Raw genomic sequence first — 25,300 nt, 5'->3', positions numbered from 1 at the left:
CTCAAAATACCTTTCTACACATGATGCTACGCAGGGTCCCTGTAGTAACTGTACTGAGAGAAAGATCAGAGGGGTTGAAGGGTAAAGTGGCTCCAAGGTCAAGGCGAGACCTCCTTCCCTTTGATGGAAAAAAGGAGGAAGTGCTGCTATTTACCTCCTCGAGAAATACGCCAGGTGGCAGTTTTTAGCACAAAGTGAAACAGAAGCTCACAACGTGAAAGCGGAGCAGAAACAAACCTTCTGATGGCGATGAACGTTAAGAAACACCTTCTGATCACCTCTGATCTCCGGCTCCCCTGCTCTTACATTATCCACATTCCCATTCATAAGACCTCAGTAAAAATAGATAAAACAAGCCTTTGATCTTATATAACCTTACATTAGCATAAGGATGGCAAAAAAGGAGTTGCAGGGCAGAGATGCCAGCTGGGTCCTCTTGCTCATCGTGCAGGGGTCCGAAGGCCCCCTGTCTCTGTCCACATGTTAATCTTTACAGGGCACTCAAGGAAGTGGCGTTGACAGCCTAGATTTGAGGTCAGGATGGGGCCAGGGGTCAAGCACTTCCTGCTGACATGAAAGCACATCCAAGCACACCTTGCTCTTGGTATCTGTCGTCCGCCCCCCTGACCATCTGTACCTACATAATCTGGGGCTCATCGGGCCCAAACAAAAGCCATGTGTTAATTACCTTTGAAGGTGTAATGACTTCAGGGCCACAGCCGATCTTCATCTGGTTTCAAAGCGAGGGCCGGAGAACAGGTTACGCTTCAGACACGTTACAGTTGTCCTCTCCCCTACCTGCCCGCCGTGCTTTCATTTTAGAGGGATAACCATGCATTTTGGTTTCCGTAAGACTAAGACTCCTGTCCCGTATCAAATCCAGAGGTACACAACCGTTTCACTCTTACTTTTGTGGACTCTTAAACGAGTAAATTAAGGAGAAAGTTCTGACACATGAGAATTAGGCCTACACCTGTCCTCCAGATGTGAGGGCAATCATGTTGATGGGGTTTCATCTTATTCTCCTGATGTTTTTCCCTTAATTGTGTTTGTAGTCCTCACTTTAGGAATATCACTTGATGGTAGAAGTGCCTAGTATTTCGTTATACTTTTTCTTTATTTATATCTATCATTTTCTTGGTTTATAGACCGACAATGAGGAGAAAAAATGTGGAGTTACTCACAGATTGATAATTAATCTATATATCATTCACAATAACTGCCTCCCCCACTCTTTTTCAGGGAGAATCCAAAAGGAGCCCCCATCCTCTGATTCCGGTGTTGTGAATTATTAACAGATCAAAACCAGATAGACATAACGAAAGGTGCTGGTAGCAATCTGCCCATTACTCATCACAAAAACAAGATGATGTGTCCCGGTGACGGCTCGTCTTGCATTCTTTGTGAGTAAAGCCTGAGTAACACTTTCTTCTTCCCACAAATGACCACCTTCTTCCTGCCACAGGAGAAAGGGAAGTGGGTGCCGTATATTCCCAAACATATATGTTACCTTGTTTTGAATAAATGTTTCCACCGGCCGACCACAAGTGACCTCATAAGCAAAGAGGAGGTCTTTGTGGGAAGACACCCAGGTTTCAATGGCTTTGGTGGCTTTGCAGGAAGTAGTACTCCACCTCGGTTAAATTGACTTCAATATATCTCAGTCCGTGTTTCTAATTAGATCACACGATGATAATTATACCCACTGGTGTTTGTAAGAGGATATGTGCTGCATGCATCTGAATACATCAAAGAGCAGTGTGGACTTTGCAGCCACATGAGTTATGTACTGTCTATCCCACTTCAGCCTCTTGAAGATATGCAGTCATTCTCTACATCCTCTCTGCTGAGAATAAACAAACACTCTCTAATCCTTTGAAATGTTCTTTTCTTTTGAAAATCCTAAACTTTAGTTTCCAGTTGTAGGATGGTCAGGGGCCCGCAGACACCTCTTGATCCTCAGGGCATCTACAGGAGAGTCTGTATGATGTGGGGAGGACAGGCCGCCTGCTCCTGACCTACAGGTGAAGACAGACGGCGGTCCTGTGAAAGTCAGCGCTGGGCAGAGTGGCAATGGTGCCAACAGGAGAAGTTGGTTATAAATATCCACCTCACACAGCAGTTTCCTCAGTTTCCTCCAAAAGCAAACACTTCAGGTTCTGCCTTGTAATTTATCACTGCTCTCTCCCCCATGGAGGGAAAATCAAGGGAGGGGAAATGTTGAGTTGAAAGATTGCAGTGTGTACAGTTGTTTTTATTTTCCATGTTTCATTTTGTCTCTCCGTGTTGCTTAATATTTATTGAGCTCCATCTGGTTTCACTAGCATCCCCAAGCACGCTGTTTTAAAGAATCTTCTAGAAAAGCAAACTGAACTCAGAAATGCCTCTTGCAGAACGATGCCTGACGAAATCTGAAGGCAAATACCTCACTGCACTAACAGTTAGTCTACTGTTAGCGCACCAGCGTATGTGTGTCTCTAATGTGCATTTCTTTTATTTTGAGACTAAGGGTGTAAAGGCGGGGATGATGATTTCAGATTCCTGGGAGAAAATTCCCAGGCCTGGAAGAGCCTGTGGAAAGTAATCAAGTAGCAGACTGATGTCATTCTGATGAAAGGCAGCCTGTCAGACAGTTGGCGACTATGGGTGCTCTTTGGCATGGGCCACAGCCCGCTATACACCAAAATATGACATCAAAGCAGGTACCAGGCCAGGCCAAGAGGCTGGCACTGATCATTGTCTTCTTTGATTACAGTAGCCTCATCTTCTTGCTGAGAGGATAAAAGAAAACGGCTGCTTGGTGTTAAGAGAGTGTCAAAAATAATGAGCCACATACCATGCACTAATGGTGTCCCAGTGGCTCAGTGGATGGAAGCACATACCGTGTACTCACAACATTATGGGCCGATTTCCCGGACAGGGATTAAGTCTGGTCCAAGACTATGGTGCTTTTTAGTGGATATTTCCAGTGAATTCTGTCTTCAGTCTAAAGCCGGAGATAAACTTGCTGTCTAACCATGCGTTTGCGTCACGGACACAAAAAACTGTCCAAACGGATACGCGGGATACACAAGTCAGCCATCATGTGTTAGCGAACATGTAGTTAAAAGCAAGTATATCTCCGGTCTAAAACAAGTCTTAATCCCTGTCTGAAAAACTGGCACCAAGACTTTCAACTCGACATCAGATTTATGTTGCGTGACAACAACTCTCTCTCCTTCATATTTGTATTCTTTATAAAACCAGAAATAAAAATAATGGTAATTCTCAACCTTTCCTAAGAAGATTCTTTAAGTTCTACAGCCTCGAAACTGTTTCAAATACAGCTCTCACATAATTGAATAATGACCATGTTTTACTACAGGGTGTGGACTTCAAAAGAATTTCCCCAAAGAGACTACCAGGTTAAAGGACAGAAAATGAATAATGTGTTGTGGCTCTACTGTCATGACCTGTAATAAGGGCTTTTCCATGTCCTTTGGCAAATCTGTGGCATAAATAAACATTTCCGAGACAAAAGAGCCCGATTCTCCTTCTGTCTCTGTGGAGATGAGAATAAGCGCAGGGGAAGGAGGGCTGCCGCCTCTCTGATGATAATAATAGCAGGTTTTGAATGGTAATTGGTCTCTGCTCCCTCCTCTGTCTACCTGGCAGAGGGCATTGCAAAGGGTGATTCAAGCACTAGGCATGAATGGAAAACTCTTGAAGGAAGGCCGCGCACTCACGCACCGGTACCTCCAAGAGAGCCAGGGTCCGCCTCATTCATCCTCCCCGTACGCCAACACATGCAGGCAAACACGCGAAACTCGCACGTACCCCTCACCCTGTCAGACACAAACATCCATCTCGCCTAGTATGAGTGACGTGACAGAACTGTTTACAGGCCGCGGCAACTATTTTGTGACCATCATTCAGATGAAAGATGGACAACAAACAGCTGACCTGTCAGCTGAACTATTTGATTACCCCTTGGTGCCAGAGAGACCCCTAATACAGGCTGTCCTATCTTGAAAGAGTTCATTTTTATCAAACAGGGCATCATCTGTAACCAATAGACGGCCTCCTCTTACGAAATGAGAGCCTGCTCGACAGATGTCTCCTGCCTCTCTTACTCTCTCTTACTCCCCATTTACATCCACATCTTAGATGGCACTTCTTGACTTAAGTCAGGATCAAGGTTGTTTACTGATTCTCTGGGTAATATCAGGAACATGTGGTGGGGGGCACATAAAAGGAACTCCACAGCGTGTTAACACCCACAACCCTCTGTACATGTTTGTTTTGGGTTTTAAACAATAGTTTCAACATGAAATTAAGGGGACCTGCTTCCGGAGGTTTGTCTCAAGGTGACACAGAACAGAAGCTGAAGCTTGAGACGTTTTCACAAGGGGCCTAAAACGTCAGAGCTCTCTAACATTACAGTCGGATCAACTTGTTAATAAAACTAATGGAGGTGGTATATTTGTATGAATAATATCTACTAAATGTCTTTTTTAAGTACAATATCACGATTCTACCCTTAACTAGCTATGACAAGAAATAAAGAATATGTCAAAGCCTGGTGCAGCACAGAAATGTTAGCCGAAGATTACTTTTATATACACAAAACCTCTGAAGGTTTCGACAACGTTTCAACTAATTTGTAACACCTGAAGTGTATTCCATACATTTCCACTTTCCTTTTTGTCCTGGCTTTTTGCAGATTTCCACACTTAAGACACTTTGTGGCTATAATTCCACTAAGTCTCAGGCTTTGCTGTTGTGACCTTCACTGGATTTATTGCTGCGGTCGAGTCCCACAATCTCAAACCTGATATCATATGTTTTATGCTAATGTTGTGTAGTTTGCCCACTCCATGTAGGAGAAGGTGGCAATTTAAAGGGATTTAAAGAAACTCTTCTATGAAATATAAAAGTTTTATAGATGGTGATCTCTCCTTTGTTCTTCCAATGAGGACCTCCACCTGTTTCTGATGATGTGAGCCAGAGCCTGTCCCTTTCAAGAGGCTGATCCCTCCTGATCTCTTTGATGTAACCTGACCTAACAGTTCCAACTAGCAGGATTTGATGATCACGGATGGACCCTCGACAACAGCATGTGCAAATCAAAACTAACAGGCATGGGGAGACGGACGATGGGGATGTGTGAGCAGAACTGGCAGGCTGCGCAGACAGAGAGCACTCGCAGAGCTATGATGTGTCTAAACGCCAGGCAGGCAACGGTCACATGATCAATGCTGCCAGCCCAGACTTAAGCAGTAAAACCTGTGGATCTATGAGGGCACATGCAACTGATCGGAGATGAAAGACAGGCTTTGACTTTCACAGGAGGCCTGGAGTTGGGGTGGGGGCTACGGGGGCTACGGGGGCACTTCTGAGAGACTGCCATCAGAACAGCTGGGTCATTTTCAAATGACCTAAATCTAGGATTAATCCATTCGGACTTGCATGGTTAAATTTGTGTCTACACTACACACAGACGATGGGAGGCAGAGAAGAAAGAGAGAGAGAGAGAGAGAAGAGAGAGAGAGAGAGAGAGAGAGAGAGAGAGAGAGAGAATTACCAGTGAAAGCCAGAAAGGCTTAGCACGTGGAGTTCAAACAAGGTGCACAGTAGAGAACAAACCACTACGCCCGAACAGTAGCAAGGATAACCAGTGTTTCTAGCTCTGTCTCGTACTGTAAATTTAACACAGAATCCCTCCTGTTCGCTCTCTGAATCTACACATTCAGATCACTCGAAGTTCGAGCATCTGCAGCTCACGCTTCTCACTCGCTCGGGTCAAAGGACATTTCGACACACCGCCGGGGCATCTCTTCATGGTAGTGTGTGTGTGTGTCAGAGGCCAGCGTCCATCTGCGAGTGATTTAAGGGTTACATTTTTGGGGATGACGTGTGATAAAACAGGGAGGTATGGGTCAAAGTGACTAGGCTCAATCTGTGACAGAGCCTCTCCTCTTGGGCCCTACCACATGTTTTAATCTATATGAGCATCTGTTTGAAGTTCCTCAATGAATACCATCAGTCCGGCTGGTGACTTCATATCCATCTTACCTGGCTCAGAACAGTTCGGCATCCTTTTGGCACAGTGATTAAGCACGGAGACTTGAGGCTCTTCTTCTGATAGGATGTGAAGCAGTTTTAAAGTTATGATGTTGTGTTTAGGGCATCTTCTAAAATTCTGTTCTGGCGGAGGAATTATATCATGACTCATGCTTACAATAATGTCTTTTCTTTTTTGACACACAAATGAATATTCCCATAGGAAATCAAACATTAAAAAATGCTTCAGTGAGGGAAAACTGATCAAACTGATCATGAATTGATGATTCTAACTGACAGACACAACTACCTCTGATATCTAAAGAAATACGGCTCTCAGTGCCCGAACATGAGGCCCTTGCACTCCGACCTTACTGCCAAAGCTTATACTGCATCAATAAGACCATATCAATAGGCTACCTGAGTCTGTGCTTTACAGCAACTGTACCTTTGCTCACACACTGTCCCCTTAAAGAGCTTGTTGCTTCAAGTAAACATTTAGGCTACAGGTAGACTATTACAAAAGTAGAAATGCAAAGTGCATTAGTAGTTAGTAGTATCAAAATTGCCAGCCATCCCCTGAAATGTTCAGTCCCATGAAACTAAACTGTCAATGTCAGTTAGTTTAGCATGGTAGGAATGAGCTCAATCAAAGACAAAAGTCACCAAAACACCACCATGAAGTGTTACCTTGATGATTAATCACGTTGGGTCTGCAGGCTGCACTTTAACTTAAATGTGTCCTCAAAATGAGAGGTTGTTCAGGGGAAGCCCACCTCAACCGTAACGAGGCATTCCTGTGTTAAAAAGTTGGCTCCCCGTCAGGATTCTCTGCTCGACTTAAAATATACAGTAGACCAGGAAAGTTTGGAAGAGACTGAAGGAGGGAGGGAGGAGGCCAGACGAAAGGGGGGGGGAGGGAGAAAGAGTGATGGTTGCTTTGATCTTTGGAGGCCCTGTCTGGATTAAAAAAAAACAACAAGTGTCCAAGTCCCCTTTTTCTAAACCTTAAGAAAACATGAGAAACTCAACAGAAGTGAAAGGGATTCTTTAGAAGAGGTATGTGTGGGGTTTTTTTAGGAGTGGAGGATGATACTGTAAAAGAAAAACCTCTGCCTTAAAAATAAGTGGACAAATAATAATAATAATAATAATAATAATAATAATAATAATAATAATATAAATAATAAATACATTTCTCTTGAGTCTCAAGTATCTTGAGAAATTGCTCCTCCTGGCCAAATATTGTTGGAGCTGTGCACAAGTTTTGACCATGTTTTGTTTTTTTCCCCACTTGATTTTCAGGCAAGTGTGTAACAAGATGCGTATTCTCACTTCATAAATTTGTGGTGGAATGGGAAATGGGCATTTCAAGGCCAATAAAAGCCACCACATCAAATAAAACTTCGCGGATCAAAAGAACCAACGCATGGACATTTTTTCCCTCTATAAATTAAAAAAGGGGGGTAGTCTGCCACGCTTGATCATGCCCTGAGTCCTGCCCCGCTCTTGCGATTGGCTGGACGGACACACAAGGGGGGAAAGTTTGAATAAAATACAAGAGCATGGCACCAGTGTTGTCATTGAGGCTTGTGCGCTTGGTGAGTTGCAGCAGATAGATTGGCAAAAACTGTTGTAGGCGCATTCTTTGGAAGTTTGAAATACATCCAGAGAATTGAGTGGATGACTGTGATTTATCTAAAAGGACTTTTTTTAAAAAAAAACCTTTAGTTTATATTCAATTTGTGCGTTTCTGGGAGCGGATGAGAGTGTTGTGGCATCTTCTTTTTTTTTTAAACCGTGCGTAATTGTCGACCCTTTTTCTGCTCCATCAGTAAACTTTTTGTGTTCCCCTGACGAGACGTTGCATTTGGAGGAAGGACATCTAACGCCGGGGCTGAAAGATGACAGCGATCAGAATGGTTTCATCAGTGCTGCTGCTGGTGCTGATGCAGTCCGGGGCTCTTTGCGCACGGAGGTTCCGGGGTGGCCGCAACCCGCAACCACGACGCTCACCACCTCCTCCCACATACCGGGCGGACCGGGGTGACACCACGGAGAGCTTCCCTCTGGATTTCACCGCCGTGGAGGAGAACATGGATAACTTCATGACACAAGTGAAGAACCTTGCGCAGTCCCTCTACCCGTGCTCGGCGCAGAAGCTCGACTACGACATGAAGCTGAACTTTTTGGAGAATACGTCAGTCACCTGCAACGACGGAAGTCCGGCGGGGTATGTACCAACCGAGAACGCACACGCACAATGTGATAAATGAGGATGTGATTGGATCGCCGACAGGTCAGAGCATTGTCGGCCGTGCAGCGGTGCACCCTGGAGCTGGTGTTGTAGCTTCAGCAGGGGCGCACCCCGTCCCTGCTGGTCATCTTGCTACCCGAAGTAACCCACATGTCTCTGGCCTGAGGACAGCAACGCTCGTCTCAACGGAGAGTGGGCGCAAAAAAAACAAGTTTTTTGTTTTGTTTTGTTTTTTTTTTTGCAAATGTTCAAAATTAGGGTTCAATCTCTAAAATATTCACATGCTGACAACAAAAATAAAAAATGAAAATATAGAAACTTAAAAAATAAAAAAATCAACGCGGACGTTTTCGTAAGAAAGTAATGTTCTGGGACAGAATGAGGTTCAGTCTGGATAAGATAGACAGCTGCTTTGCGTCAGCGAAGCGTGAAATTTGCGGATAGCCACATGGCCTATGCTTCATTTCCTTTGCTTCAAATTAGAATGCAGGATTTGCTCTGCAGAAAGTTTAGGTTTAAGTTTTCAGACACCCGCCCATCTCTCTCTGTCTGATGATTGCAGTGCGCATACTGTTGAATTGTGATTTTACAGCCATTTAACAGTATGTTTTCTCCAACTTGGCTACTGTAAAGTAGTCCTGTTAAGCAGGAATCCATTTGGCAGTAAGGAAGCCTGCATGATTTCTTTGCTTGAGCGGGATAAGCCATGGAACTAAAAGCACTAACAGCCAGATCCACTGCATCTCCTGTTGTTTATCAATACATAAACAAGGTACAGTGTCTCTGGATATTTGTATTCTATTTGGTTGCAGGGAGTCAAATTGTGTCATGTAGGTTAAACTGATTCTTATACAAATAATACTGATAATTGAGTTATAGCAGGTGTCCTTTTTAATATTCATACATGTATTTACACGGTTCTTGTCTCTAAGTGTCTTTGCTTGTGTCTCAAACATATTATATCTGCAACACAAGAACACAAATATACAAATTGTGCCACAATGAAAGAAGATTGCATGCTCCTATTTCTCTGTAGCCACATTGAAAAGCACTGTTCAATCATCATCATGTAGTGTAGTCATTATTATTTGCCGTTTTCAGTATTATATAAATGCTTTACTGTTACTGTTATCTGTACCATATCTGGAGGCTTTGGTGACTGTCTCCCATTGTGCGTACACAGTCAGACTTGACTGAAATGCTATACATGTCTCTTAATGGATTTACTATCCTGTCTAATTCCTGTTAAACCCCAAAGTGGGAGCGAGAGATGTAAAGCTCTTAAGAGACGCAGCATGAGGACGAGAGCAGGAGACAGTTACTGGCAGATGGCCGCTTCATTCACTACTGTGGGTGTTGTCAGTTGAGATGCTAATCCATCAGCTCCTAACAGTGTAACAGTGTTACAAGAGAGGCGTTGTTACAGTTACAGATAAACAAGGATGCAACAAGAATAAAATCATTCACAATAGACAGGAAGGTGGTGGTGTGATTCATCTTCTGGAGCTGCACTTGTTAGAGCGCCTTTTGGCTTCATCAGCTCGCCAAGCCCGCCTTCACTTTGTTGTTTGGAAGTAGTAAGTAGAGTGCTCTGTCCTCAGCCTACATCATTGACTGTGGCTCACAATAATAGCACAAGACATTAACTGCAGCCAAAGTGTGATTCAGTGTCTGAGCGAACAGCTCAGAGCTTCAGCCAAGTCTGTTTTCTTTAAAGTCACTGAAATGTTTTTGGCAATCCTCTTGAGTTTAGTCACTGGTAAAGTCGGGTGGATACTGATTGAATTAAAAAAAAAAAAACACACACAACGTCACAGAAGCACATCTTGCTTCTATGGCTAAAGGTACTTTACAAACAAGAATTTTTTTAACTGGCCTCGCATGTGATTTTGTTTTGCTATTAAATAAAAACCCTGTTGAAAAAAGGTTTGGTGATGCATCAGACATGAGTGCGTTCTGCAACATGGGAGAATCATGATAGCATTGCCCTCTTCTGGGCTTACAACATACAGCACATATCTCTTATATTCTAGTGGGCATTCACTTCTTTTCAGTCCTAGTCCAGGACATATTCGAGGGACAGACAGTCGAATGTCTACGTATTGACATTAGCGCAGGCCAAATATTGTTGTGTTATTCCATCATATCATTCCTCTTTGGCCTGAGCCTTGATTTGATCCACGTCGTGTGTGAGGACACTGCTGAGGAATGATGAGCTCAGAGTGAAGAGACTATGATGGTACATTAAACAAACACGAATACCATCTACTGGCATCTACAGTACAAACAGGATAGGGGACGAGATGTTTATCTCGGTGTGATCGATATCAGTTACTGTGCACACAACCTCATTGTTCTCGCTGAATTTATGTTGGCAGAATTTAATTTTACCTGTTTTTTTTGTCACCTTTGAAAGATAAGAATCAACACAGCAACAGGACATCCTTGTTTAGATTAAAGTGATGATTTTGTGTTTGTTTATATTTCATGCTTGGATACCGTCACTGGTGGTAGAAACAGTGAGGGTATCGCCTTTCAGTGATTATCTCATCTTTCTCAAGAAAGAACACATTATCAAAGAGGTGGAATGTGGTTGTATCTATCTGTTGTTTACACATGTTATGCAGGCAGTATATAAAAACAACAACTTCTTTTTAATATTTGCACGCCATTCAAGCTCCTGATGTGCTGATTTCATATTCTTTGGTCTCTTGTAGGTACTATCTGAAAGAATCTCGAGGCAGCAGACGGTGGTTGATATTCTTAGAGGGTCGGTATTAAGGACTAATGTAACAAATTTCATCATGTTTCTGCTTTCATGCTCAAAATAAGAATAATATTAGACAATTTGTGTGAGTAATTATCACTATTTTTTGTGGATCTCTTTCCAGGCGGCTGGTACTGCTTCAACAAGGAGAACTGTGACAGCCGATATGAGACCATGAGAAGATTGATGAGCTCTTCCAAGTGGCCCCAAACTAAAACAGGTCAGCCTCAGCTACTGTATAGTTCACTGTGCTCCAATAAGCACCGCTCGTGCTCCAGCTGGGGCCTGTAGCAAATCCTGACCTCCTAACATGGTGATAAAAGCACACATATCTCACTGTAATGTCTCGGTAATTAAAAGGATCGGATGTATCTGTGTTCATCTGCAGTGTTATTGCAACCAACACCCCGTCATAATGTAGCTGTGGTGTAGGGTTACCTGGCGCCCACTGCTGTAGGAACAGAGACGCCTCCCTCTCTCACTGGAGTGTAATAACTGTAATCCATGTGGTAATGATGATGAGGAAGAAGAGGATGTGTCTGGGAGTGCCAGGATGGCTAATGATACATGTTGATCTGTCTCTGCAGGCACGGGGATCCTGTCTCCGCTGCCTGAGGAAAACCCTCACTGGTGGAATGCCAACATGGTGTAAGTTGACTCATGTTTGCATGTTTATCGAAGCTCAATTTTTTAATCATAGTTGGCAACTTTAACTTTATGTTTGCTGCGCAGGTTCATCCCGTACTGCTCCAGTGATGTGTGGAGCGGTGCGACAGCCAAAACAGAGCAGAGTAAGACAAGACTGAATCATCAAAACAAGAGTACAATGACAAGTAATCCGTTTTAAGAAAAGTGTTATTCTACAGATCTGCTCCCTTTGTGTTGTGTGCAGGTGGCTATGCCTTCATGGGCTCACTGATTATTCAAGAAGTTGTGAAGGACCTGCTGAACAAAGGTCTGGACAACGCTAAAGTTCTCCTATTAGCGGGAAGCAGGTATGTTCGTGTTTGCTTGTGATTTCAAATTTAAAATATTCTACATTTCCTTTGTATCCCTGTATGGGTATGAACAGTACTCATGTCATATTTCTTCATGCAGCGCGGGTGGTACTGGGGTCCTCCTGAATGTGGACCATGTGGCAGAGCTGCTGGAGGAACTGGGGCACACTGGGATACAAGTGCGAGGCCTGTCCGATTCTGGCTGGTTCCTGGACAACAAGCAGTACCACTGCACGGACTGCGTGGACGCTGTCAGCTGTGCCCCCACTGAGACCATCAAGAGAGGAATCAAGTATGGGAGCCACTGAGCGGCTTAATGGTATTTTAGTAAGGGGACGAGATGATCAAGTTGCTAATGTCTGTCCTTCTCACCTGCTGCGTCAGGTACTGGGGAGGAGTGGTACCAGAGAGGTGCAGGCAAGCCCACGAAGGAGAGGAGTGGAACTGTTTCTTTGGATATAGAGTGTTCCCATCAATAAAAAGTGAGTTTGGGGTCTCATTCTGTATCTAAACATGCTAATGTTAGTGTGTTTGCAAGCCCAAAACCTCTGTGTGGTACATGTTTGAGTATACTATCATCCTATATTAATCTTGTTCATCCATTCTCCCTGTGCAGGCCCTGTGTTTGTTGTCCAGTGGCTGTTTGATGAGGCCCAGTTGACAGTGGACAACATCCAGCTAACAGGCCAGCCCGTGCAGGAAGGCCAGTGGCGCTACATCGAGAACCTGGGCATTGAGCTGAGGAACACACTCAAGGACGTCCCGTAAGGCCAAATCTCTGCATTATAAAGGACGTTAATCCAAGTAGGATGAGTGAATGGATTCAGATTTGTTTATCAATTCTCCCCCCCCCTCCAGGGCTATGTTCGCTCCAGCGTGCCTATCACACGAAGTTATCACCAGAAAGTGAGTCCAGTATAACCAGTCTTTATCATTTTGACACTAATCTGGTTGAGGCTTTCTTACTTGTGAGCTCACAGCGCCCTCTTGTGTTGTGTTCTAGTTACTGGATTGACGTGCAGGTTAAAGGAACTTCCTTGCCCCGAGCGCTGCACTGCTGGGACCGCAGTCTCCATGACAACAGGAACAACAAGGCTCCACCCAAAGGCTGCCCTGTACATCTGATCGACAGCTGCCCGTGGCCACACTGCAACCCCACCTGCCCCACCATCCGAGACCAGTTCACAGGACAAGAGATGAACGTCATTCAGTTCCTCATGCACATGGGCTTTGATGTGCAGAAGATGGCCAAGCAGCAGGGCATGGACCCCAGCAAGCTACTGGGCATGCTCAGCAGCGGCAGCTAAAGGGACACACAGTATCTACAAGCTAAGTCCGAGCAGGGCTGGCAGGTCTCCCTGGCCGGTCTCCCATGCCTGATACCTCCAACTACCCATCCACCTTCACAACCCATTCTACCTATAGTCGACTCTCCTCTGAAATACTGTTTACTTTAATCCAGGCCTCAGTCAAACACAGGGGCTTAGATTTGTCCCACAATCCCTTTTCCTCACAACTGATGACAAGTACAGGGGCAACACAACACCACGACAAGGCACAACTCTCTGCTACTCTCCATTTAAATTATCTTTTGCTTTGTAAAAGAAAAAAAAATATCACAAATCCAGTTTTAAGGATGCTCATTGATGTTTTGTTTTTTTTTATATTATTTTCGTCCTTCCATATAGATTATATTTAGTCATTGTTTTAAAAAAAAGAAGCCACAATGACGTAAGAATGATGTCTTTGTTAAGTAGTCACTATAGAGTTTATAAGGACATAATTCTGTTTTGTAGTTGGTTCTAACAACATATCATCACACAAAAAAAAGCTACATCAAGACAGAAACAGGGACATAATAAGGTGAGATAAGCACTGGATCAGGAAGGAAACTTTGTATCTCTAAAATAATGGCGAGAACAATAGAGAGAGACAAGTGACACCAATACTCCTCTAATCAACTTGTGGTATAAAACCAGTTAACACCCTCTTTACATAGTCAGGCTACAGAAATGAGCTGCAAACTGACAAAAGATGTTCCTTGCTAATGAATTGAAGGAAACAGTAAAAAAGAACAAAAGACACATTTTATATTGTCATTATTATGATTATCACAGGTTAAGAGAAAAGGTCCCCGTAGAGGTAACTCATTCCTGACAACGCAGTGGCATATTCTCAGTTTCGAAAGCTGTGAAGATGCCATAATGCCTGGTTTAATTGTTTCCTGAAGCTGATTGTGGTCCTAAAGTGGACCTGGAAATCCTTTTAAGGTCTATCAGTATCTATACATACACCACAGTGCCATTATATCTAGTCTATACCTCTTTCTCACAGGCCACATCATCACAAACCCGAACATTGGGTTCACATTGATGTTAAATCACCTCATTAGTTCAGCAATTCTCAGATCAATGCAATGAACATTTAAAGGGAGACAAATATCGTGTATTGTATATTTTTTTGAGTTTTTGTATAGGTTCTTTCAAATGTTCACTATTGTAACTCCCTTCTTATATTTCATAATAGAGATCACTTTTTAATATAATGACAATGTTTGTATGTAATGATGTCTTTATAAATGATGTTTTAAAGGACCTCTATTTTGCATCACACCAGAGAAGGAAAGGTATTACTAATTGTAATTTTATTCTGTAACATATTTTTTAACAGAAGAAAACTCAAGCTATATTGGTAATTTACATATTTATTTTGTTATGTAAATCATATTTATAAGTGCTATTTTCACAGAGAAGTGATTCTTTGTAAATTGTAAATACATTGCTGTTTTTTTCTTTTTGTGTTGATTGCATGTCTTTGTATCAGACCTAAAAGAAAAGACACATTACATATACTACAAGGTATTGCTGTACAGTCTTGTTATTATTATTGTTATTAATAGTAATAATCGTGGAATAGGTATCAGACTTGTTTGCACAATTCTCGTTCCCATTTTACAGTCGCAGCGCAGCAACCTTTAGCAGGAGGTAAGGTCAACAGCTCCCTCTGGCTCCCACCACGGCCTGCCACTATTTTGACATATCTGATAATAGATATGAGGCTCTGTACACACACTGACAGTCAGACAGCTTATAGCCTTTTAGCAGCTTTTGTTAAATCTCAAGAATTGTGGTCCATTTCCTATCATAAAAAGCTATTTCAGAGAAAATTGAACTGAGAAACTGCATTTTTATTTTATTGAAAATGACCCATAGTTAACTTACATTCAATAGCTAAAGCAAGTTCAGATGCGAGTGGTAGCCATTATCATCTGTCTGCCCTGCATTCATAATCTTCTCTGTACAGTTTAAATGTTCACTTTCTTACACTGTGACCCTTATTCAGCCGTGCACTCACTGTCTTTATGATGAATGGACTGCAGTCATTTATCCAATGCGCTTTACCATTTGCCCTTCAATCACCTATTCACACATACACTCACACATCCATACAAGGCACTGGCCTAACCATCAGGAACAGTCAGGCTTCAGTTATTGCTCGAGGACATTTTGACATGTGGTCAGGAGGAGCCAGAGATCGAGCCACCAACCCGGCGATTACACGATCTGCTTTACCTGCTGAGCCACGGCCGTCTTTAGGCTCCTATGACAACCTCTGATTTTGTTGCAAATCTAAGTGTGCCACATGCTTAGTTTGGGTCACTTTAATGCGCCAAACACAGTGGTGTATGGTATGACCATCGCCATATGACCACAATATCATCTATATATCTTTTTCACAAAGCAATTTTGGACAAAAATGTGTTTTTGGAGTTGGTTATGAATGAATATCTCCTCACAAAGACTCATAGCAAGACAAGCAATGATGGGGCTAAAGCATTACCCAAAGTCTAGATGTTCTTGTTGAAACTTTTGTTCAAGACTGCTTTTTGAAAAAGACACAATGATGATCATATGGAGGTGGTCATATGGAATGGTAATAGAGGAAAGTTGACTGATTTAATAAAATATATAAATTTTACAACTAACTATCTTTCTTTCACCGTGGAACAGCACAAAACTTTCATTCACTTTGTAGACGAAAGACTTGACAAGGAAAAGAACAGTACTATTGAAGCAGAGAGTAATCAGTCAATCAATTGGCTAAAGCTGCACGCATATCTCTTCAGCCTATCAGAGGACCTTACATACAGAAAGGGCACTGGTTCCCAACCTGGGTTGTGACTGCCACTAGAGGTCGCCAAAGCTTCACAAATGGTCATAAGGCCTTCTTGATTTTAAGGGGTGTAAGTAAACATAGTATGCCTCTGTCTAAACACTTAATTCATTTCTGTGATTTCTAATGTTTAGATTATTATAGAATTTATAAACTTGAAAAAAATCTCACAGGATAAGGGCACAGTAGAGACCTGAGCATAAGCTAAAAGAATACATAATGAAGTTCCTAAAAATATAAGGAAAACTCATCTCTGATGGAAATAATCTGCTTAAAATTCATCCAAACTGCTTATTTTACACAGATTTCATGCAGTTATTGTATTCACTGTTTGGTTAAATTGTTCAGTTTAACAGTTGTTCTGTACTGTTATTGTTATGCATTGAATATAATATGAAAAATATCCATAAAATATGTCACTTAGTCAGTGGTTGTCAGTTTACTTAATGATAGAAAAGGGGTCCCCTTAAAGAGAAAGGTTGGGAACCACTGGGATAGGGAATCCCTGTTAAAAAACAACAACTACTTCCTCACTGATCACTTTCTCCACAGAATATCCTCCTCTAGCAGTCAGGGTCAAAGACATTAACCTCAAACACTGGAATTTCCACAAACATGATCCATCTCTAAATAATATCAGCTCTGTGCCTCCTTTGATCACGGTCAAAGGTTCTTGCAATCAGAAAGAGACAGATTCATTCTGGAAAAACACCCATTGGCTCCCTACATCCTTTTCCCGCTGTGGCCACTGTGTAAAATGTAATCCCAAATAATTTATGCATCCAAGTACTGTTAACAAAAACCTATAAATCACTTCATAAACTACACCAGCATGAATGTCTACATGCCATTACTTTTAAGCAATTTAACAGCACAGCTCCTTCTGGAGTCACCAAAGGCTATATAACTTTTGTCAACATGTGCAGTATTCCTACCAAACACATGTGATTTTGATGTGTAAAATCCATGGTCAAGCATATAGAAAGTGCCTGATTTCATCCTTATTTAAAAGACCAATAACCTGATTAATCTAATTAGGGAACACAATCAACAGTGATCTAAGATATTTCCACTAAATTTCACTTATACCTACCTTAATTGTATATGATTTTCACCATCCCATATTCCTAAAATTCATTGCATGGGACTGTACAAAAACATTCCTGTACAAAAACATTCCTATATGGAGGGTTTAAAAAACGGTTGACCAGCTGTATACAATCTGATACCACAAACAATTTCAAAAACTATTTTAGTTGGTGGTTTTCTCTAAGACTCACCTTGCACACTGTAAATCAAAAATCACAGCATACTAATATCACAGGTTAAAGTATTTTAAGTAACTACTAATCCATTTCCACTTCCCTCCGACATGCATTGCTTGAATCTGTCATCACTGATGCATAATCATCCCTCTGGACCTGTATGTAATTTCTGTCTCTAATGGGAGTCTTAGCCTCTCTCCCTGTCATTACACTGCATATAAATGCCAGTTTCTTACTCAGGGAGCTCTGACTCAGCCTCTCTGGGTGCTCCCTGGAAATACGACTCCCATACTGCTTGCCACATGTAGCCTCCCACCCCACTGTGGAATATAGACCCCCTATTTATAGAGCTGGCAAGGCCTGTAACCCTGGGCTCGGCACAAACTTTCAGTTAAACAGCCACCCTAGCAATCCACCGAGTGCACACTGACACACACACACACACACACACACACACACACACACACACACACACACACACACACACACACACATACGGGACATACAGAAGAGAGAGGGTGTGTGTTTGTGTGAGTAAGAAAGAGTGGGAGACCAAATCCAAGAGGCAACAGGAGACAGAAACAGCAAGACAAAGAGGAAGACACAGAGCCAACATTTTGAGTGATTTTAACAGGCAGTTACGGGCCTACAGTGAAGAAATTATAAGGACCGAGATACTGAGTAATGGAACTTGACTGACAGGAAAACAAACCGGTCCACCTGTTCGGCACTTGAGGCTATTGTTGGAAGATTGATCCCTGGAAATGAGGAACGCACTTCACTGAACTTTTGATACACTGGACAACTTGGTGACTGAAGCGAGAAAGCAAAGGAAAACCAAGATTTTGGAGGACATACACCACAGCTTTGAGTAAGACCAGGATCAAATTCTTAATCTCTAAAACAAAAACAAAAAAAACGCTACGAAAGGACTGATACCAGTGGTGTATGATTTACAGAAATGAGTCTCTATATGCAAAATGTATAGACTATAGCAGCTAAGTAGAAACATTACTTAAAAAAAACAAAAAAACTACCCATTAAAAAATATATCTTATTTCAAGGTCTTAATAAACATCCTTTCCTATTACAAGCTACTGTAAAAGTTCTACACAACAGTGCCTAAATGTAACTCAAGCACACCACTGTAATTACAAAGCAAGCTCAGGGAAAAATTACAGACATTTGTAATTAAGGACCATCTATAAAAGGCAACCAAGGAAAGGGTGAGGTCTGCGACTTGGGCCGCAAGGACATCAAAAGTGAGGACAGGAGCAGCTGCTTCTGCGGGGACGACACAAACCATGGATTCTAATGGAGGACACTACCTCAACAAAGAAGCTGTGCTGTCACCTTTAGGTGCAGCCCGAATGTGCCAGCTGCTACTCGGTTGCACCATAATGGCCCTTGTGTCCCACAGCGCGGGCTACAGCGCCACCTATGGAACCTTCTGCATGTTTGTGTGGTGCTTCTGCTTTGCCGTCACACTGCTTGTGTTCACGTTGGACATTACGCGACTCCACACATGCATGCCCATATCCTGGGATAACTTCACTGTGGCCTTTGCCATGCTGGCAACGCTCATGTACATCACTGCCTCTGTGGTCTACCCAGTTTACTTCCTCCAAACAGATTGTCCTGATGAGGGTTGTGAAGTCCAAATGTACCGCATTGCTGTGACTGTATGCTCCAGTGTCTGCTGCTTCCCATACGGTGCTGAGGTGTTCCTTACTCGGGCCAAACCAGGTGCTGTGGTGGGTTACATGGCCACTGTGTCTGGCCTACTCAAGGTGGTCCAGGGTTTTGTGGCCTGTATTATTTTCGGGGCCCTGGCCAATGACAGTGAGTACAACCTCTACATTGCCACCCAGTACTGTGTGGTGGTGTACAGCCTTTGCTTCTCCGTAACGGTCATAGTGGTTATACTGACAGTTTCTGGCAGGACCTCGGCCCTGCGGTTCCCCTTTGACCGGTTTGTGGTTGTCTACACCTTCTTCGCTGTGGTCCTCTACCTCAGCACTGCACTGATCTGGCCCATCTTTAGCTTTGACAAAAAATATGGTACCACTACTCGTCCTGAGGACTGCCTACGTGGAGACTGTCCTTGGGAGAGTAAGCTGGTGGTGGCAGTGTTCACCAACGTCAACATGATCCTGTATTTTGTTGATCTTGTTTACTCCCAGAGGATCCGCTTCGTCTCTAGCTCTGCTGTCTAAAAAAATCCTTTCCCATCTCAAGACTTTTTAGCCTCAAAGACAAATAAAGAAATTTTGAGGCCACATGCTCTCCACAGCCTTGTGCCTGTGAAGGACTCATACCTTTGGATACATAAATTCATGGTGTTGTATGCATGTATGACGTTCTTTTATTATCAGTATTTGTGTAGAATTGAGCCTGTAGGCCACAAAACTGTCAGTATTGCTACAAACTTAAAGGCCTTTCTCCAGTTCTGCAGTGACCTACCAGGGACAGCCTGCCAGGTGCGCTGATGAGCTGATCTCAGCAACTTTGTCCACAGAAGACCCTGGGAAACACCAAATACAGAATCCTTTGGTGGTCACATTCAGGATGGAGCTATAGGAGTGCGGGATAATGTTTGGAATATCAGAACAGGGTTATGTAAGTCAGACTTACAGACACTCAACCATTTATTTAAGTATTAATGTATGTGTTAAAATGTATTTAAACACTATGAATGACGATTAAAATATATCTCATAGAGATGCATAGCATATGTTAGGTCTACAGTATGCACTGAGCATAGCTTTTGATTTGTTTGGATTGGATTTTTTTGACATCACAAAATAGCCTTCCACGTCAAACAAATACATATTCATTGAAAATGTCAATGATAATATTAAAAAAGTTTTTAAAAAAACACACTTACTTTCATTGTGGTCTTCTTTCCAGGAAGACAAAGATGACAATATGAGTTTGAACCAACACATAGGCTACATTAAACTACAATACATCCTTCCCTACACAAGTAAAGTGGTTTTTGGCTCTCAAGCCATTTTGTTGTAGCCTTGTACTCATAATGCCAAATGATGAAGTTTCTTAGGCTTTCCTGTTATCCATTGAATGTTAAATGTATCTGATACATACATTTTTGAAGGCAAAAACAGTATTAAACAGTATTAAACTGATTACTTGGGATAAGCACAAACCTGTAGTGTAATATTTCTTCTTTTGCTATGATTTCTGATGTATTCCCTGTTTAATAAAATATCAAATGTTGTGTTGGTCTTTTTGATCTTTTTGTCTGTATCCTTTGATATGTGAACCTTTACTTTTTTCTTCTCTCTACTTTTCAGAAGATATAGAACTTGAAAAGGAAAAATTGATATTGGTACAGTTGTGTTGATTGCTAAAGATGAGAAGCCTATATTTGATGAACAGTAAAATTAGCATGATATTTCAACAATTGATATAAAATCATGTAACATCTGTAGCAAAGGAAGGCCTTTTTTCCCCCAGATTTTGGTGCTTCTATACCAAAGCTTGCCTTTACAATCATAAATCAGAGGAAAAGGTTTAGAAGCTGAAAGTAGGCCTACCTACCAATAATAGTGTATTAAGATAAACTAATATGAAATGTGGCTCAATTGAGGCACTAAAGAAAATAAACCCCAAAATGTATTACTTTCTTCAGGCTGTTAACTAGGCTACAAGTTGGCTTTCTGGGTCAGGATAACAAAATAAAGTCTCTACCATGCCTTTCAAGCTTTTCGCCAGCAGATGATAGTATAGCACCGGTACCCTGACCAACTTTTCTGCCCCCACGGCGCAACCTGACTCAACTGGCTTCATGGATTTACAGGAAACGCCCCCAACCCACTGCGATTGGTCAAACGTCTCGCGTATTGTCCAAACCTGCGAGCTCGTTGGCTTTCTCGCCTGTCAGTCAAATGTCCCTCCACAGGTACAGCAGAGCGCGAGACAGCTGGGCCACGTTGACAGTGCTGTAATTTCAGGTGTTTTCTTTTAAGTTGTTTATGTAATAGGTCACTCGGTCAGCTCAGGGGCTCTACAGCTTATTCGTAAGTCTTTTCTCTGCGAGTATTTGTTACTTTACATCAATATGGCGGCGGCTGCTGCCAGAAACGTCGTCTTCGCTAAACAAGGAAGAGTTTGTTTACTACTACAGCAAATGCCCAGAGTTGTAAAGAGGCTAAAAGCCAGAGCAGCAGTTGTTTAGACTTTAAAAAAAATAATTTGTCTTTGCTGAGGGTAAGATGGATCCATCCCTGCTAAAGTTTAATGTTTTCAACTCTGTGCACACGCAGGTAGAATGAGTGTGGGTTTCATAGGAGCAGGCCAGCTGGCCCACGCTCTGGTGAGAGGCTTCACAGCTGCAGGTGAGTTTTGAATCATACTTCTACCATGTATGTATGTATGTATAATTCAGATTCGACTTGTGTTGTTGATGTATGTTGATTGCAATCAGACACTGAACTTATTTCTGGGCATTTTTCCCCTTTTTAAGGCGTGATTGCCACCCACAGAATCACAGCCAGCTCCCCAGACACAGATCTCCCCACCGTACAGGGACTGCGGGTGGGTAGACAATTAGGGATATCAATGCTTTATTCCATCTGTTTAATTCTGAATACTTTTTTTTTTTTTTGGTTTGTGGGTTTTCTGGGTACATAACATTGCTTTGGTTGAATGTAACAAATTCCTATGTACTCCTGCCCAGTGAAAGTGCTAAAAAAAAATCTGTCATCTGTACAGAAATTGGGGGTCAATTTCACCACCAGCAACAAAGAGACAGTGGACAAAAGTGATGTTCTCTTCCTGGCTGTGAAGCCACACATCATCCCTTTTGTACTGGATGAGATTGGACCAAATATTGAAGATCGTCACCTCATTGTGTCTTGTGCTGCAGGTGTCACCATCAGCTCTATAGAGAAGGCAAGTCATAGGATTGTTTTCTCTCAGTGCTTACAATATCTTGGGTAGGACCTCAGGTATATAAAGCACATTAAAAGCACCAGTAATGTGAATGTGATGTCCAGTAGGTAGATGGAGTCATTGTTTGGTTTCTACAAAAGTCAAATAACACTAAGAAACACTTCAGTTTAATGCTACCTTGATTATTTACACTATAATATTGCACAGTTTAATGATAGGCAAATCCCAGATTGCTTTTAGTTTTATATGACATGTTAATCATCAATCATGTCTCTAGATAATGGCTAAAGCATATGAAATTCTGGCTTTATTCATTTCAACACGAGGCTCTCACTGTATTTCTGTGCTCTGATCTCAGCAGACCCTTAGGCAAAACAGTCACATGTTGTAACATGACACTGGGTAGCAGCTTGGACTTGAAAACACCCTTTCATTTCCATTTAAGGTTAAGATATGTTGTCTTAAAAAATATTATAATAAGTGTCAGACAAAAGCAAATGAAAGCTAATCTACAAAACTTTGATCTGTGTTATTAAAGTTAAAATCTATAAAGTATCCTTTCTAACTTTCTTTTATTTCAGGACAGTTCATTCAGTACATTGTTATTCCTTACAGAAGCTGCGCCAGTATCGCACTGCTCCAAAGGTAATGCGTTGCATGACCAACACTCCAGTGGTGGTGCGCGAGGGGGCCACTGTGTACGCCACAGGCACCCATGCAGAAGTGGAGGACGGAAAGCTACTGGAGCAGCTGATGGCCAGTGTAGGATACTGCACAGAGGTGGAAGAGGACCTGATTGATGCTGTCACTGGCCTCAGCGGCAGCGGCCCGGCTTACGTGAGTCTTTTATATATAAAGTTGATTTTGTTTCACAGTTTTGCCTTACTTGTAGCAATGGTGAAAAAAATGTGTCTTTTGAATTGTTGTCCCTCATTTCATCATCCTAACAAGTATGACTGTGGCCTTGCAGGCGTTTACAGCTGTAGATGCTCTCGCTGATGGTGGAGTAAAAATGGGCCTGCCCAGGAGACTGGCTGTACGCCTCGGAGCCCAGGCCCTGCTGGTAATACCTTTTTATTTTTTTAACAGATTTATGTGTTGCAAGCATGTGCTTTCTTGGTTGTCTTGTGGCGTTATATATCCAGTGTGCGACATTTAAGAGCAACTATTGGCATGAAGTGGAAACGGTATGTAATATTTATGTTTTAATTAGTGTAAAATCACCTGAATATAGGAATTGTTGTGTTTACGGTGAATGAGCCATTTTTATCAACAGATGCTGCTGGTCGCCTTCCGTGGCCTCCTCTATGTTGAACCGCCATGTTTCTACAGTAGCCCAGAATGAACATACCAAACACTGGCTGTAGATACAACAGGGCCTTTTACGTTGTTTGCAAGTTTTGCAGCCACTGTAGTTTCTCAGAAACACCTCAGAGCCCGTTCACATTCCCATGTCAATGAAGGTTTTCAGGCTTTACTGTGTTGGGTTTTTTAAATCAGTCTTATCTGCTTTATCTTTGCCCATTATAACACTGTCACAGGAAAATATAAACAGTGCTGTCCTTGCTGTCCTTGTAAAAAATCTATAAATCCAGATAGAAGTTTGCCAGGTGTGAGCTGCAATCTGTCTTGGTTGGTTCTAGACACTGAATATACACAATCTCGATAAAAGGTACAAGTTGCATAATGATCTAGTCAATTCTGTGGTAGTCTTACATGAATCTCCATTTGTGTTTCTTTAAAGGGGGCTGCTCGAATGCTGCTAGACTCAGAACAACACCCTGGGCAGCTCAAGGACAATGTGTGTTCACCAGGGGGTGCCACCATCCACGCCCTGCATGTCATGGAGAGCGGCGGCTTTCGCAGCCTCCTGATCAACGCCGTGGAAGCCTCCTGTGTTAGGACTAGGTGAGTTGTTAAGAAAAGTGTTTGACAAACAAACTAACAAATCATAAATCCTGTCATTTGGATACACAAGAAATGCTTTTAAGTTAATTGTCATACTCAATGGACCAAAGAGTGATATATATATTTTGAGATTTATAACTTGGACAGTAGATGGAGCTATATGCAAATGATAGTTACAATGAGAGTTTTGTCCTTCTCTGGTTGCTAATCAACCAACGATACGATTATTAGGAGGTTATGTTGTGCTAAATATGTGTATTTTTTTTAATTTTATGTTGTAAATGTCTCTATGTTCCTGTCCTTCACTAAAAAGGGAACTTCAATTTTTGGCCGACCAAGAGAAAATCTCCCCAGCTGCCATAAAGAAGACAACTCTGGACAAAGTGTTGCAGCAGCCAGGAGTGACTGCAGAGGGTGTTGGAGTCAAACCTCGTGGGATCAGTATGTTCAGCAGCCCAAGGACTAAAAAGAAGTGATCATTTTTATTTTTGTAACTCTTGCAAACAGCACATTTTAACGATAACCTGTCCCATTAGTGAAGATGCAGTACATGCTGTAAATAAACCATTACTACTGGCGGATCGGTGTTGAAACATAAACTAATCTAGTGGATTACTTTCTCAGGGGGGAGAAAAAAAGTTGTAATGATACTGTGTAAACTGTGAGCAATATATATTTTTTGCAATAAAATGTAATTCCTTTGTGAGACTTAATGTTTTATTTGTCTAATTGGTTGTCTCCCTATTTAAGGTTTGACTCCTGTGTTATCACTTCCAGTCAGTTAGTTGTATAGAATAATAATTACAATATCTGTGGTTGATATGGCTTTGTATGTATTTTCTGATGGTAGTTTACAGTTAACAATACTGTTCAGGTGGTATGCAGTAAAGTGGAAAGCTCTACAACATGATATTACAGGTCAACTTGTATTATATGCAATTAAAAAGTATATTTTCTTTACATATTTGATTACTTA

At 42.0% G+C, this 25,300-nt stretch overlaps 3 protein-coding genes across 4 annotated transcripts; all 3 read left to right on the top strand.

Annotated features, from left to right (window-relative positions):
- The first annotated feature begins 7,637 nt into the window (after positions 1-7,637).
- notum1a (notum, palmitoleoyl-protein carboxylesterase a) lies at positions 7,638-14,925 on the top strand. Its single transcript, XM_051388883.1, has 11 exons — positions 7,638-8,275; positions 11,017-11,069; positions 11,191-11,286; positions 11,654-11,714; positions 11,799-11,857; positions 11,959-12,061; positions 12,165-12,356; positions 12,449-12,546; positions 12,681-12,828; positions 12,923-12,970; positions 13,068-14,925. The coding sequence occupies exons 1-11, from the start codon at positions 7,947-7,949 to the stop codon at positions 13,369-13,371; spliced, it is 1,491 nt and encodes a 496-aa protein (XP_051244843.1). The 5' UTR covers positions 7,638-7,946; the 3' UTR covers positions 13,372-14,925.
- Positions 14,926-17,914: 2,989 nt separating this feature from the next.
- On the top strand, positions 17,915-20,741 carry LOC127356917 (myeloid-associated differentiation marker-like protein 2). Its single transcript, XM_051388996.1, has one exon. The coding sequence runs from the start codon at positions 18,807-18,809 to the stop codon at positions 19,716-19,718; it is 912 nt and encodes a 303-aa protein (XP_051244956.1). The 5' UTR covers positions 17,915-18,806; the 3' UTR covers positions 19,719-20,741.
- A 632-nt stretch (positions 20,742-21,373) lies between these two features.
- pycr1a (pyrroline-5-carboxylate reductase 1a) lies at positions 21,374-25,030 on the top strand. Of its 2 annotated transcripts, none has more exons than XM_051388155.1 (8): positions 21,374-21,476; positions 21,789-21,860; positions 21,989-22,059; positions 22,237-22,416; positions 23,032-23,253; positions 23,387-23,479; positions 24,161-24,324; positions 24,638-25,030. In XM_051388155.1, the coding sequence occupies exons 2-8, from the start codon at positions 21,794-21,796 to the stop codon at positions 24,798-24,800; spliced, it is 960 nt and encodes a 319-aa protein (XP_051244115.1). In that variant the 5' UTR covers positions 21,374-21,476; positions 21,789-21,793; the 3' UTR covers positions 24,801-25,030. The 2 variants fall into 2 exon arrangements, with proteins under 2 accessions (XP_051244115.1, XP_051244114.1); XM_051388154.1 differs by having other exon boundaries at positions 21,389-21,542.
- The last annotated feature ends 270 nt before the right edge of the window (positions 25,031-25,300 follow it).

The sequence above is a fragment of the Dicentrarchus labrax genome, unplaced genomic scaffold, assembly GCF_905237075.1.
Source record: "Dicentrarchus labrax unplaced genomic scaffold, dlabrax2021, whole genome shotgun sequence".
Taxonomy (NCBI): Eukaryota; Metazoa; Chordata; class Actinopteri; family Moronidae; genus Dicentrarchus; species Dicentrarchus labrax.
Note: the sequence above shows the minus strand (reverse complement) of the source record. Positions and strands in the feature narration are given on the sequence as shown.

Excerpts from the sequence above, each read along its gene's own strand:
- notum1a (XM_051388883.1), top strand. The coding sequence starts at position 7,947 with ATGACAGCGATCAGAATGGTTTCATCAGTGCTGCTGCTGGTGCTGATG. Across the intron at positions 11,287-11,653 it reads GTGGCCCCAAACTAAAACAG|GCACGGGGATCCTGTCTCCG; the intron begins GTCAGCCTCAGC and ends CTGTCTCTGCAG. Across the intron at positions 12,547-12,680 it reads AGTGTTCCCATCAATAAAAA|GCCCTGTGTTTGTTGTCCAG; the intron begins GTGAGTTTGGGG and ends CTCCCTGTGCAG.
- LOC127356917 (XM_051388996.1), top strand. The coding sequence starts at position 18,807 with ATGGATTCTAATGGAGGACACTACCTCAACAAAGAAGCTGTGCTGTCA.
- pycr1a (XM_051388155.1), top strand. The coding sequence starts at position 21,794 with ATGAGTGTGGGTTTCATAGGAGCAGGCCAGCTGGCCCACGCTCTGGTG. Across the intron at positions 21,861-21,988 it reads GAGAGGCTTCACAGCTGCAG|GCGTGATTGCCACCCACAGA; the intron begins GTGAGTTTTGAA and ends CCCCTTTTTAAG. Across the intron at positions 22,060-22,236 it reads CCACCGTACAGGGACTGCGG|AAATTGGGGGTCAATTTCAC; the intron begins GTGGGTAGACAA and ends TCATCTGTACAG.